At 48.9% G+C, this 14,980-nt stretch overlaps 1 protein-coding gene across 1 annotated transcript in view; it reads left to right on the top strand.

The window, feature by feature from the left end:
• Positions 1-14,980, top strand: part of KAT2B (lysine acetyltransferase 2B) — a 78,649-nt gene that overhangs the window by 23,817 nt on the left and 39,852 nt on the right. Inside the window, exons 5-6 of the mRNA XM_008057649.2 lie at positions 5,385-5,576; positions 10,860-10,966. Of these exons, the coding sequence (XP_008055840.1) occupies positions 5,385-5,576; positions 10,860-10,966 (299 nt within the window). The remainder of the gene's footprint in view (positions 1-5,384; positions 5,577-10,859; positions 10,967-14,980) is intronic.

The following is a 14,980-nucleotide window of genomic DNA, read 5'->3' as shown; positions in this document are numbered from 1 at the left end:
TCAAAAAAAAAAAAGAAAAAAAGAAAAAGGAGGATTAACTCTGAAGATTCTTGGGAGACATTACTGTATTTTAGAAAGTAGAATAAAAATAAGCAGCAGCATTTGGGCCTTACCAAGAAATGAGTGGCACTTATAAATCCTAAAGGGGCAGTAAAAATAGAAATAAGGCCTTGGGCCAGATGTGGTATCTCATGCCTATAATCCCAGCACTTTGGGTGGTGGAGGCGAGAGAATTGCCTGAGACCAGGGGTTTGAGACCAGCCTGGGCAGCTTGGAAAGACCTCATCTCTATAATAAATCAAAAAATCAGCTGGGCATGGTGGCTCATGCCTGTAGTCCCAGCTCCTTGGAAGGCTGAGGCGGAAGGATCGCTGGAGCCCAGCAGGTCGAGGCTGCGGTGACCTGAGCATGCCACTGCACTCCAGCCTGGGTGACAGAGTGAGACTCCCACTCAAAATAAATAAATAAAATGAAATAAAAACACCAGAAGACAAAGGAAAAGAAAACAACTCCAGAAACACACACATACACATCGGCTCGGTCTCCTCGTCTTACCTAGTATTCACTTAAAATAAGATTAATGCTGGAAATAAAAGCACGACTAAACTAAAAAGTATAAATCGAGGTCTATAAAATGACTGCCCGAGGAACTGATTGGCAGCCTGTTATCTGGAAAATTTTACTAGATAACAGCAATCTCCGTGGTCTTCCTCTACCCTGAGAAGACGGAATGACCCGGTAAGCACTTTTGGGTAACACTTTATGATTTTATGATAATAAAACCAATCGTCTCTGAAGCAGAAAGAACGTCAATTACACAGAGGACAATCCTCTTTCAACTCTGAGTCAGCACCGCCCAATAGACATGTAATGTGAGCCAGAAATACAAGCCACAAAGGTAATTTAAAAATTTTTAGGAGTTACTTTTAGGATAAATAGATACAGGAAGTTAATGTTAATAATATATTTTATCTTACCCAATATATCAAAAATATTATCATTTCATCATGTAATCCACGAGAAAAGTTTTTTTAAATTATTATTATTTTTGAGTTGGAGTCTCATTCTGTTGCCTGGGCTGGAGTGCAGTGGCATGCTCATGGCCACCACAGCCTCGTCCTGCTGGGTTCAGGCATTCCTTCCACCTCAGCCTTCCAAGTAGCTGGAATTACAGGCACGTGCCCCCAAGCCCGGCTAACTTTTTGTTTTATTATAGAGACCAGTTCTCACCAAGGTGCCCAGGCTGGTCTCGAACCCTTGGGCTCAGGCAATCCTCTCACCTCTGCCTCCCAAAGTGCTGGGATTGTAGCATGAGTCACCACGCCTGGCTGAGGAAAGTTATTAAGGAAGAAGTTTCACTTTCTATTTTTTTATTGTCTTCCAGATCCAGTGTGATTTGTACACTTTCAGCACATTTTAATTCAGCATATAATTTTTAAATACCTGAGGCCAAGTGGAATCCTACTAGAACAATAGTTGTGCTTAATGGAAAAAAATTTTACACTTTTCATTTAAAAATGAAAAAATAAAACGAGAAGGTCAAGTTCTCAGTCATACCAGCCACATATCACTAGTTAACCTGTGGCTGCTGGCCACTGTATCACACAGCCCGGATATAGAATGGTCCCTCATCATGGAAAGCTTTTGGACAGACCTGGTCTAAATCCTTATATCTTCCATTGAAGAAGATTGAACATATTTTGTTAATTTTAATACAATCATTCTCTGCATAAAAACACTGCAGTCAATGATGGACCCATAAGATCATCCTACTGTGTTTTTACTGGACCTTTCTGTGTCCAGTGATGTTTAGATACACAAATACGTGACACTGTGTTACAGCTGCCTGTAGCACTCAGCACGGTCACATGCGGTGTGGGCGTGTTGCCCTGAGGCCCAGGTGTGCAGTGGGCTGTCCCATCTGGGTTTGTCTCAGTGTCCTCTCTGACGGTCACACCATCACCTAATGACTCATTTCTTAGAATGAATCCCTGTCGTGAAACAAGGCATGGCTGTGTTATGACTTATAGACAGTCTTGCGATAGCCTGTCTCGTGAAATTAAACTTCTGATGACCAGGGTTTCTGACTGTTTCACTCCACATTCACAGTTTCATAATTAGTTCTTTGGAAGTCAACCTCCTCTCAGCCCAAACATTCTTTTAGTTTCATTAAAGCCACAGATTAATATCCAGCAAAGTCTGACTGTGAAGGTGATGCATTTTTCTTTCTTTCTTTCTTTCTTTCTTTCTTTCTTTCTTTCTTTCTTTCTTTCTTTCTTTCTTTCTTTCTTCCCTCCTTCCTTCCTTCCTTCCTTCCTTCCTTCCTTCCTTCCTTCCTTCCTTCCTTCCTTCCTTCCTTCCTTCCTTTCTTTCTTTTTTTTCTTTCTTTTTTCCTGAGTTGGAGACTCACTCTGCTGCCCAGGCTGGAGTGCAGTGGCATACTCACAGCCACCGCAGCCTCCACCTGCTGGGCTCAGGCGATCCTTCTACCTCAGCCTTCCAAGTAGCTGGAACCACAGGCGCATGGCACCATGTCTGGCGAATTTTTTTTATTTATTGTAGAGATGAGGTCTCACCATGTTGCTCAGGCTGGTCTAGAACCCCTGGGCTTAGGCAATTGTTTTGCCTCTGCCTCTCAAAGTTCTGGGGTTAGGGCATGAGCCACCAAGCCCAGCTGTTCTTTTTCCTTTTTTTTAAGTTTTAAAACAAAGTTTATTAGAGAAAGAAGAGAGGAAGAAAAGAGAGACATGCTAGAGCTGGCATGGGTGAGAGAAACCTCCGAGATGATAAATTTCTATGGACACTGCCTTATGAATTACAAAACAAATGCACTTTCTAGTGTTTTCTCCTACCAAGATCACTGTTTCAAACAAGATACCACACTTAAGACACCCATTTCAGTGCTATAAATATGAGATGATGTTTGAGTGCAAATCATTATTTATCTATTTATTTTGTCTAGAAACAAGGTCTCGCTACGTTGCCCAGCCTGATCTTGAATTCCAGGGCTCAAGCAATCCTCTCACCTCGGTCTCCCAAAGTGTTACGATTACGGGCGTGAACCACCGCGCCCAGCCGTGGGTGTAAATTATTAAGAGAAAAAAGTTGAAGAGAAATCGTGGCCAAGTTTTAAGATTAATTTTGAATCTAGGTAGATGAACTAACACTGGGAAAAGTCTTTTCCAGCAAAGGTGACACATGGTTCCAGCCCCCACACCCCCACACAGACAGGTGGAATATTATATAATACAGAATGAAAAAGAAAATGGTTCGATAGGCATGAGTGCCTCATTGTTCATTTGTCGCTAAGGGGTTTCAAGCTCATGGCAATTCTGGGAGCACCTTGGGCATATCAGAGAGGATTTCCAGCTGTGCAGGGGGACAGGAACACTGCAGCCAGGAAGGGCTTTAATTTCTGGAAACCAGCCCCATCCTGGGAGAGAGTGATTGGATCTGCCGCCGAGAAACAAGGAGTTTCCTGCCCTCCTGGCTGGGTGGCACCCTCTGTGACTGCCATGCCCGAGTCTTGCCGCTAGGACCTGGGAATGTCAGACCTTCCATCTCAGAAAGAGGGCTGTTTGTGGGCGGACTTTTTCTGCGTAGCCTGCCTACCCGAGGACTGGTGTCAGGTCTCAAGAAAAGCCCTGGCCTCCCTCTGTGCAGGGTCCTCTTCCAGTCTCGTGCTGTGCTGAAGTGCATTTAAAAAATTTTTTTTTGGCTAGGCTCGGTGGCTCAGCCTGTCATCCCAGCAATTTGGGAGGCCAAGGTGAGTGGATTGCCTGAGTACATGGGTTCGAGACCCGCCTGGGCAACTTGGTGAGACCTCGTCTCTGCAATAAATTAAAAATTAGCCGGGCGTGATAGTGCGCGCCTGTAGTTCCAGCTCCTTGGAAGGCTGAGGCAGAAGGATCACTGGAGCCCAGCAGGTCGAGGCTGGGGTGGCTGTGAGTGTGCCACTGCACGCTAGCCTGGGTGATGGAGTGAGACTCCAACTAAAACAAAAAAGGATTTAAATCTATCTTATTCTTTTTTAGAATTTATTTTGTTTTACTTTATTTTTAGACACAGGGTCTCCCTGTCGCCCAGGCCGGGGTGCAGAGGCATGATTATAGCTCACTGCAGCCTTGAACTCCTGGGCTCAAGTGATCTTCTGGCCTCAACCTCCTGAGTGGCTGAGATGACAGACGCATGCCACCACACCTGACTAATTTTTGAATTTTTGTGTAGAGACGAGATCTCGCTATGTTGCCCAGGCTGATCTCCAACTCCTGGCCTCACGCGATCCTCCCACTTCAGCCTCCCAAAGTGCTGAGATGACAGGCGTGAGCCACCATGCCAGGCCACTGACGTGCATTTCTGACTGTGAGTCTGAGTCACGGAAAAGTGTACCGAAGCCACAGATGGTGGAAGTGTCTCGCTTCCTGCATTTTGCTGAGTTTAGACTATCTTGAAGATCTTTATCTTCCACCAAAGATTCTGTGATGTCTGCGTGCTGGGTGGGCAATTTCAAGAAGACTTAGGCAATTTCAAGACTTAGGCAATTTTAAGAAGACTCAGAGGATGAGGTGTTGAATTCTGATTCCTTCATGGAAGAGACTTCCTCGGTGTCTTCTTTTATTTTTTCTTTTCTTTCTTCCTCTTCTTCTTCCTTTTTTGAGTTAGGGTCTCACCTTGTTGCCCAAGCTGGATTGCAGTGGTACAATCATGGCTCACCACAGCCTTAAACTCCTGCGCTCAAGCAATCCTCCTGCCTCAGCCTCCTGAGTAGCTGGGACCATAGGTGTGCACGCCACCGTGCCCAGAGTTTCTTGATTTTTTTTTTTTTTTTTTTTTTTAGAGACCAGGTCTCACTCTGTTGCCCAGGCTGATCTCAGACTCCTGGGTTTAAGTAACTCTCCCAAAGTCCTGGGATTACAGGCGTGAGCCAGCACGTCTGACCATTAATTTTTTTCTTCGATTTCAACCACCACATATGTGCCCAAAACTTGGACTTACACAATGCCTGTTACATACAATATCTCACCTAATGCTCACAAGAACCCCGTGAAGCAGGTATGACGGCTGTCCCCGTAAGGGAATGGAAGCGGAAGAGCATCAGAGTTATGGGTCCGGCGGAGTGGCCCAGCAGGGATTCGATCCGGCCCTGTTTGGCTCCAGGCCTCACTGCCCAATGCTGCAGCACAGGGTGGTTTCCACACCCTTGGACCCAAGTGACAGGGGAAGGCCAAGTTCATGGAATTTCCAGGCTTTCCCAGCTGGTGGTGAAATGGCAGGCCTCGTTTTCCTGCCCTGGTTCCCAGGACACGAGTGGCCGTCACTGGCTATTTCGGGTGGCCGGGGGAGGCTTTCGGGATGCTGATGGGGCCTGTCCTGTCCTGTCGCAGGTGGCTGTGCTACTGCCACGTGCCCCAGTTCTGCGACAGTCTACCTCGGTACGAAACCACACAGGTGTTCGGAAGGACGCTGCTCCGCTCGGTCTTCACCGTCATGAGGCGACAGCTCCTGGAACAAGCAAGACAGGAGAAGGACAAACTGCCACTGGAGAAGCGAACTCTGATCCTCACCCATTTCCCCAAGTAAGGGAGCACTCCTGCCAGGCGTCTCGGGATCAAAGACAGTCTCAGGGAGGAGGGAGAAGGGACCCCCTCGCCCGGGCAGATCTCTGTGTGGGATGTCCGGTCTAGGTCCCAGCTGGACTTGGTGTTGACCAGCCCCACCAGGGTCATTTTCTCCGGGTCTCCTAGATGGGGCCGGGCTCGGTTTTGTGTGTTCTGCTGTCAGGAAGCTGGAGGAGAGGAGGACGTGGACAAAGTTTCCAGCCACTCAGAAGTGGTGCAGGGAAACTCAGGGGGCTGTTTTAAACATGCTAGGATTGCCAAAAAAATGTAGACACGTCTTAAGTGATGTTGAGATGTCTCCCATAATGGAAAGTGTCTGGACACTGATGGTGACCACTGTGAGCACCTCTTGTAACTGCAGTTGTCAACCGTGACTTGTACTCATCTTTTGTTATTGGTGTATATTGAGTATTATATATATGTATATATTTTTTGAGTTGGACCTCACTCTGTTGCCCAAGCTGGAGGGCAGTGGCATGCTCACGGTCACCACAACCTCGACCTGCTGGGCTCAGGTGATCCTTCTGCCTCAGCCTTCCAAGTAGCTGGAGCTACAGGCAGCCACCACCACGCTCAGCTAATTTTTTGATTTATTGTAGAGACAAGGTCTCACCAAGTTGTCCAGGCAGGTCTCGAACCCCTGGGCTCAAACAGTCCTCTTGCCTCTGCCTTCCAACGTGCTGGGATGATAGGCGTGCGCCACTGCGTCTGGCGAGTATTATAATTTTAATACAGTGTTTTCCTTTCTTAAAATGTGTATACATTTTGGGGGTACCCTCCATATATTAGCTGGAATTTCAGGCGTGAGCCACCATGTCCGACCGGGAAATGCATTTTGAAAATGGAAACTAAGAGGTTGGATGCCGCTGGCGAGAGGGGTTGAGGGTGCAGCTGGTGACTTATCAGGCAGGGGATGACTGCAAGACACAGACGAGACAGTTCAGGTGTGGTTGCCTATTCTGCCTAGATCAGCGCGTGGTGGGGACCATAGAGGGTATAATTTGGAGAAGCCGTCTTCGTATGATATCACCTCCCTTCCCCATCCCACTGAGAACTGCTGACGTCGAGTGGCGGTTGATTGGAACCAGCCTATTCCTTGATCAAAGACTGATTAAACCCTGTTTGATTTGAGAAATCGGCTTTTCATTAGCAGCATATGATTATAGGATTACCCAGTCTGTGTCTCAGTAAAGATAGTTAATTCTTTTTCTTTTTTTTTTTTTTTTGGAGTCGGAGTCTCACTCCGTCACCCAGGTTGGAGGGCAGTGGCACGTTCCCAGCCACCACAGCCTCTACCTGCTGGGCTCAGGTGATCCTTCTGCCTCAGCCATCCAAGTAGCTGGAACTATAGGTATGCGCCATCACACCTGGCTAGTTTGTTTATTTATTTATTTATTGTAGAGATAAGGTCTAAGTTGCCCGGGCTGGTCTCGAACCCGTGGGCTCAGGCAGTCCTCTCACCTCGGCCTCCCAAAGTGCTGGGATTATAGGCGTGAGACACTGCACCCGGCCAGTTTTAATTCTTAAAAATAAGTTGAGTCCCAAACAACAACAACAAATGGACTGAAAAGTCCTTGGCAGGCGATCCAAACCCTAAACATCGGATAAAGGGTCTCATTGGCAATTCTGATGGACTTTAGCTGGGCACTCAATATTTTCACATATATTCTAGCGTTCTGATAGTCAAATTATTATTATTTTTTTTGAGTCAGGGTCTCACTCTATCACCAATGCTGGAATACATTGACATAATCAAGGCTCACTGAAGCTTTGACCTGTGGGTCTCAGATGATCCTTCCTCCTCAGTTTCCTGAGTAGCTGTGACTACAGGTACATGCCACCATGCCCAGCTAACTTTTTTATTATTATTTTTTTTTTTGTAGGATTGAGGTCTTGCTATGTTGCCCAGACTGGTCTGGAACTCCTGAGCTCAAGCAACCCTCTTGCCTCGGCCTCCCAAAGTGTTGGTGTTACAGGCTTGAGCCACTGTGCTCAGCCAGTCATGAGTAATTCTGATGGGCTTTAGCTGAACACCCAGTGTTTGCACCTATGTTCTAGCACCCTGATTGTCAAATTTTTCTTTTCTTGCACGATCATGGCTCACTGCAGCCTCCAGCTCCTGGGCTCTGGCAATCCTTCCACCTCAGCCTCCCGAGTAGCTGGGACTACAGGCGTGCACCACCAAGACTGGCTGATTTTTCTTCTTTTGTAGAGATGAGGTCTCGCTGTGTTGCCCAGGCTAGTATCGAACTCCTGGACTCAAGTGATCCTCCTGCGTCAGCCTCCCAAGGGGTCGGGATTACAGGCTTGAGCCACTGTGCCCAGCCAGTCATGGGTAATTCTGATGGGCTTTAGCTGAACATCCAGTGTCTGCATGTATGTTCTAGCTTCCTGATGATCAAATTTTTCTTTTCTTGCACAATGATGGCCGACCTCAGCCTTCAACTCCTGGGCTCAGGTAGTCCTTCTGTCTCAGCCTCCCAAGTAGCAGGGACTACAGCCATGCACCACAAAGCTGGGCTGGTTTTTCTGTTTTTTTGTAGAGATGGAGTTTCACTATGTTGCCCAGGTTAGTATCGAACTCCTGGGCTCAAGCAGTCCTCCTGCCTCAGCCTCCCAAACTGCTGGGATGACAGGCGTGAGCCTCCAAGCCTGGCCTTAAAATTTTTCTTAAGAGCCCCTGAGACAGAGGCATGGCATGAAAGTTTCAGTGTCTTCCTGGGAGGAGATTTAGGAGGGACTTAGGCTGCAGTGTGGACGTGCCCCTAAGTGAATCGTAAATTCTGAGCATGCTCACATATTGGAGTGGCTGCCTTCTAACTGGCCTGAACCCCTTTCCTTAGAGACCGAAGCCATGTTCCCACTTCTTTGTTCCATTTGCCACACACGTAGCATTTTCTGTTTTCAGATGCTAGTTGTTGTTCTGTCTCTCAAAGTCAAGGCACAAGGAGGCCCCTCCCTTCCCATATGCACACCTGTTATGGTGCTCAGAGACAAGTTCTAATTACTCTGCACAGTCACGGTTTTTTTCTCCACAGCGAATTCATCTGGCTTCTTGGAGATATTTGCTAATTATAGTGTGGTTTGTTCCTCCCGCCCTGGCTCTGGCTTGCTGGTGCCGCTGAGCTAGAAATCAGCGCCTCTTTCTTTTCTCCTCTGCAGCTAATGGTGGGGTAAAGCTACCACCCGCCTCTGCCTCGAAGTCCCTTTTCACCGAATGGGACAACATTTGAGGCTGCAGGGCTTGCTTCCTACGGGCTTGGTGGCAGGATCGCACATGTTGACGTCTGAAGTATGTCTTGGCTCTTGGACCGTGTTTCTGAATCAGAACTGGGCCCGGCTCCCTGGCTACTGGTCAGGGCTTACTTACTTTTTTTGCATTTTCAGGACTTCCTTTTTTTTTTTTTTATTTTTGAGTCAGGGTCTCACTCTGGCACCCAGGCTGGAGTACAGTGGCACAAACACCACTTATCGCAGCCTCAACCTCCTGGGCTCAAGAAGTCCTCTTGCCTCGGCCTCCTGAGCAGCTGGGTCTACAGGAATGCACCACCACTCCCAGCTCATTTTTTTCCTCTTTTAATTTGTGGCGAGGTCTCTCTCCCTCTGTCTCCCAGGCTGGAGGAGTGCAGTGGCAAGATTATGGCTCACTGCAGCCTCAGCCTCCTGGGTTCAGGCGCTCCTCCCTCCTCAGCCTCCTGAGTAGCCGGGTCTACAGGCACGTGTCACCATGCCTGGCTGATTTTTCTATTTTTTGGTGGAGACAAGGTCTCACTATATTGCCCAGGCTGTTCTTGAACTCCTGGGCTCAAGCGATCCTCTCGCCTTGGCCTCCCAAAGTGCTGTGATCTCAGGCATGAACCGCTTCCCCTGGCTGAGAGCCTACAAATCCTCATCGGCCTGGTGTTCATGTTCACGTGTGCTGCCTTTTCTGCCCATGTACCCCCGGCGTTCGCTTGTGTCTTTCCTCATCCACCTATTTACAAGGTTGTTGTATAAAATTCAGTATCTGAATTTCATTCTAAAAGGGATAAATGCACACGTGGAGAAAATTTGGCTCAGAGAAAAACAAAGAAGGAAAAGACCTCCCACAGCCTCACCACTCAGAACTACTGGTGGTGTTTTTAGGTATTTCTATCTTTCTTCTGTGCACTGGAGAAAACATTCGTAGTCCTCGGTGGGACTTTGGTTCTGTGCTTCTAGTAAGGTCTCAAGGGGATTTCTGTGGGTCCCCCAAACTCGAGATCCATTGGCTTTATGTGGCAGGAAGTTCACGTAGTGATTAATCACAGGTTCCGATCCTGATCCTGGCATGTCCTGGTTATGGGAATTGGGACCCCTTGTTTAACATCTCTGTGCCCTGGTTTTTTTTTCCATCTGTAAAATGGGTAAAGTGACCAGGCTCAGCGGCTCGGCCTGTCATCCCAGGACTGGGAGGCCGAGGCAAGTGGATGGCCTGAGCCTGAGGGTTCAAGACCAGCCCGGGCAACTTGGCGAGACTTCATCTCTACCATAAATCAAAAATTAGTTGGGTGTGGTAGCGCACGCCTGTAGTTCTGGCTACTTGGAAGACTGAGGCAGAAGGATTGTTGGAGCCCAGCAGATCCATGCTGGCGTGGTTGTGAGTGTGCCAACTGCACTCCAGCCTGGGCGATGGAGTGAGACTCCAACTCAAAAAAAAAAGGGTAAAGTAATAGATTTTATCTCATAGGGTCACTATGAAGATCAAGTGAGTTAATCTATGTCAACCACTTACAACACTATCTGTCACGTGGCAAGAGCACTACGTGTGTGTGACGGATAAAAATAAAGCACGTAACTCATAGGGTTGATCTGAAGATTCGATATGAAGTCTTAGAGCAGTGCAGGCTCAAGGGAAGTACTTGATAAATATTGACGACTTTTGCAATGGTGATGATGGTGACAATGACAGCTATACAGGGGGCTGGGGTCTCACTCTGAGCCTCAGGGGGACAAATGCAAGTCCATTGATGCAGCGCTTGGTGTGCCCTGTGTTGTGTCAAGCTGTGCAGGGTCAAAAGAGGATAAATCTGTAGAAATTCATTTCTGTCTTTGACCATACCACCCAACTCAGTCGCCATGTGAGTCAAAATTCCCAATTCTACCTCCGAGTTGGAGGTGAGACACCGGCGTTACGATGATTGCTTAGGTGACTGGGAATACCTATGCTTTCTGCTTTGTGGTTTTCTTTCAATCTCACCATTGCTTCTGCTCTGTGTCTAGGTTTCTGTCCATGTTAGAGGAAGAAGTTTATAGTCAAAACTCTCCCATCTGGGATCAGGACTTTCTCTCAGCCTCTTCCAGAACCAGCCAGCTAGGAATCCAAACAGGTACCTTTCTGTTTATGTTATCTTATTTATTTATTTATTTTGAGATGGCGGCTCACTCCGCTGCCCAGGCTGGGGTGCAGTGGCCTGCTCCTGGCCACCTCAGCCTCAAACCTGCTGGGCTCCGGCGATCCTTCCACCTCAGCCTTCCAAGTAGCTGGAACTATAGGCGCGCGCTACCACGCCCGGCTGATTTTTGATTTATTGTAGAGATGAGGTCTCGCCAATTGCCCAGGCGGGTCTTGAACCCGCGGGCTCAGGCAAACCACTCACCTTAGCCTCCCAAAGTGCTGGGATTACGGGTTGAGCCACCGAGCCCGGTTGCATGTTGCAGTTTAATGGGAGGCTTAAAACCCTGGGCAGCTCATCTCTGGGGTCAAACACCGCCTCTTTTCTAAGACATGGTGGCTTGGTGTGCCCAGAATCAAGGCTTGTAATCTGGCCTCTTCAAGCTACTGCCGGGGACGCTGGGGGACGGTGGGTGGCAGAGGACGGGCCCGGATCCCAGGATGGGACCTCCTCCCCCGGGGGCCAGGCCATCCTTGCCGTGGCTTGAGTCAGCCAGTATTTCGTGAGGGAGGAAGACAGATGCTTTCTGGAGTCACAGTGATTCCAGAAAGAGAATCTAAATCCCTTCCTGCCGGTGGCACGAGGAAGATGTGATGAAGAAGCTGGGCAAGAAATGCCAAGTGGCAACTTGTCCCTGGCCGTAGGGACGGGAGAGAGCGACATTCTGAGGTCAAGACTTTGTCGCGGCGCTCTGGCTGGGGTTTAAAAGGGGCTTGTGAGTGTCACCTCCAGTAAGTGAAATCTTCTTGCTCGCAAAAACAAATCAAGGTGCAATTGACACACAGTGACATTCGCCCTTTTTAGAGTCTTGTGGGTTTTTTTTTTTTTGAGTTGGAGTCTCACTCTGTCACCCAGACTGGAGTGCAGTGGCCGCTCCCGGCCACCGCAGCCTCGACCTGCTGGGCTCTGGCGATCCTTCCGCCTCAGCCTTCCGAGTAGCCGGAACTACAGGCGCGCGCTACCACGCCTGGCTCATTTTTGATTTATTGTAGAGATGAGGTCTCTCTCCTGTGGGTTCTGACAGACGCATGTTCTTGGGTAAGCGTCACTGCCACTGAGATGCAGGACAGCCGCCTCGCTGCGCACCAGCCCCCTGTACCGCCCTGGAGAGCATCTGCCGTGCTGCCCCGCCCGGCGACCGCTGGCTGGCTCTTGTTCCTGTTTCTTCTTCTTCAGTATTTCATGAGTGTAATTGTACGGTGTATCCCTTGTTCTATTTTTGAGTCGGGGTCTCACTCTGTCACCCAGGCTGGAGTGCAGTGGCACGATCCCGGCTCACCGCAGCCTCTACCTCCTGGATTCAGGCCATTCTTCCACTGCAGCCTCCCAAGTAGCTGGGACTACAGGCATGTACCACCATGCCCAGCTTGCTTGCTGATTTATGTATGTATGCAAGCATGCATGCATGTATCTATGTATGTATTTATTTAGTAGAGACAAGATCTCAGTATATTTTCTAGGCTGGTCTCGAATTCCTGGGCCCAAGCGATCCTCCCACCTTGGCCTCTCAAAGAGCTGGGATTACAGGTGTGAGTCACTGCACCTGACCAGCTAACTTTTTTATTTTTTTTAGAGACAAGGTCCTGCTATGGTGCCCAGGCTGGTCTCGAATCCTGGGCTTAAGTAATCCTCCCACCTTGGTCTCCCAAAGTGCTGGGATTGCAGGTGGCAGCCACCACACCCAGTCAGCTGATTTTTTTATTTTTATAGAGACGAGGTCTTGCTATGGTGCCCAGGCTGGTCTTGAATTCCTGGGCTTAAGCAATCCTCCCACCTGGGTCTCCCAAAGTGCTGGGATTACAGGTGGCAGCTGCTGCACCCCGCCTCACCTTGCTTTCAAAGGCATCTCTTTCATAAACCCTTTCCCAAGTCCTTCCATCCCCTCTAGCAAGGACTGGCACTCTCTTCTTCCAGACTTTCACAGAGCCTTGGGCATATCTCATCCTTGGTTCTCAGACATGGCTGTGCCTCGGAATCGCCCATGGAGATGGGAAATGTACCCTAGACCGGTTTCTGAGCATCTTCCCAAGAGAGCGTGAGATTATTGGGGTGTGACTTGGGTACTGGGACTTTTACAAGCTCCCCAGGTGGTTTTAACATGCAGCAACATTTGCGAATGGCCATGTCAGACAGCACTTACCTCTTGGTATCCGACCTCCATTTTGGTCTGCATGTCACAATAATAATAATAATTGATAGTTGTATTCAGAACTTGCTTTGTATCTTTGAGCCTTTTCCCAAACCCTGGGAAGTTGGAATTATTATCCCCTTTACACAGCTGAGGAAATAGCAACACAGAGAGGAGCCCCACGTGGCCCAAGATCAGAGCTCGTGAGTGGGGGAACTGGGTTTCACAACCAGGCCCATCTCATTCCCAACTAGTTCACCGTGTAGAGAGTTAGCACTCTAACCACTGCAGCGCACGGTCCTGGTGTACTCTGCAGCTGTGTAGCTCACGGAAGGAGTAAGTGAAGGCGTTTTCCCCTTCAGGCAGGGGGACACCATGGGCATCTCAACGGGATCAATGCGGTTCTCTTCAGATCTCTGGAGAGGACGTCTCTGGGTGTGAAACCCGCCCTTGACCCTGCCTCCTCACGCGTCTCCAATTTTCTCAGCATCCAGCCACATTGTTGTCTTACAGCGCAGGATGGAGAAGGCGGAGGTTGTGTGACCCTGGGGGATTTCCGTGTTTGTTTCTGTGGCTAAGGTTGTCAGCGAAGTTGACTTGGACCCTTCGGATGGCCTGCAGCCATCAGGAGTGGGCTGTCTTCTCCGGCTTGGCTGTCACTGAGTGCATTCTCTTGGGGGAAAGGAGAAGCGTGATCATCTTTCTAATTGGTGTGGGATAAGTGACGTTTGTCGTGAGGGCTCTGAGGTTTTGCGAGATGCTCAGGTGTCTTCTGAATCGCTGGGGCTGCTTCTTTGTTCAGAATCACTCCAGAGTGCTGTGACATTCAGAAGCCCTGTGTGTTGGAAGAAACAAGTCAGAGCCTGGCATGCTGGTGTGTTCTTTTTCTTTTTTTGGAGTTGAAGTCTCACTGTCGGGCCCAAGCTGGAATGCAGTGACACTCTCACGGCCACCGCAGCTTCGACCTGCTTTGCTCAGGCGGTCCTTCCACCCCAGCCTTCCAAGTAGCTGGGACCATAGGTGCACGCCACCATGCCTGGCTGATTTATTGTAGAGACGAGGTCTCACCAAGTTTCCCAGGCTGGTCTCGAACCCCTGGACTCAGGCAATTCTCTTGCCTCTGCCTCCCAAAGTGCTGGGATGACAGGTGTGAGCCACCGTGCCTGGCCGTGTTCTGATTCTTTACACAGCGATTGCTCTGCGGGAGAGGTGCTGTGGGTTGGCGTCCCTGTCACCTGGTTCACTTTTCCATCGCCTTCTTGGCTGTGGGAGTGTCCTCTGTGGACTGAACTGTGGCCTGCATAAACCACGATGGACATTCTCTCCAGACGGGAGCCTGCTGGCCGCACTGTGTCCCGTCTGTGAGCGTGTTCCCAATAGTGTCTGCGTCCTTCACGGCTCACCTCATCGGCTGCCAGTCGGCCGTGCGGCTCACGGAGCAGCGTTCTACCTTGTACGGTGGCCTCTTCTAGAAGCACAAACCCTTTTTTTCTGGAAATGTTCTCAGACTCATGAGAGAGTTACAAGAACAGGACAAAGAAATCCTGGGGATTTTCTACCCTTCACTTGGGGGTAACTGGTTGCCAACCTTTTGCCATATTTGCCTTGCCCGACCCCTCCCCTAAGTTTTATATATACATTTTTTTCCCTTCTAAATTATTTGAAAGTTATAAACATCATGCCCCTTTTACTACTTTTATGGGTTTCTCCCAAGAACAGGGACGTTCGCCTACATAAAAACAATATAAGCCGGGCTTGGTGGCTCAGCCTGTAATCCCACGCCTTTGGGAGGCTGAGGTGAGTGGATTGCTTGAGCCCGC

Source organism: Carlito syrichta, unplaced genomic scaffold (genome assembly GCF_000164805.1).
Source record: "Carlito syrichta isolate Samal-C Ts95f unplaced genomic scaffold, Tarsius_syrichta-2.0.1 Scaffold303100, whole genome shotgun sequence".
Taxonomy (NCBI): Eukaryota; Metazoa; Chordata; class Mammalia; order Primates; family Tarsiidae; genus Carlito; species Carlito syrichta.
The sequence above is the reverse complement of the archived record's forward strand: the minus strand, read 5'-3'. Positions and strand labels throughout refer to the sequence as shown.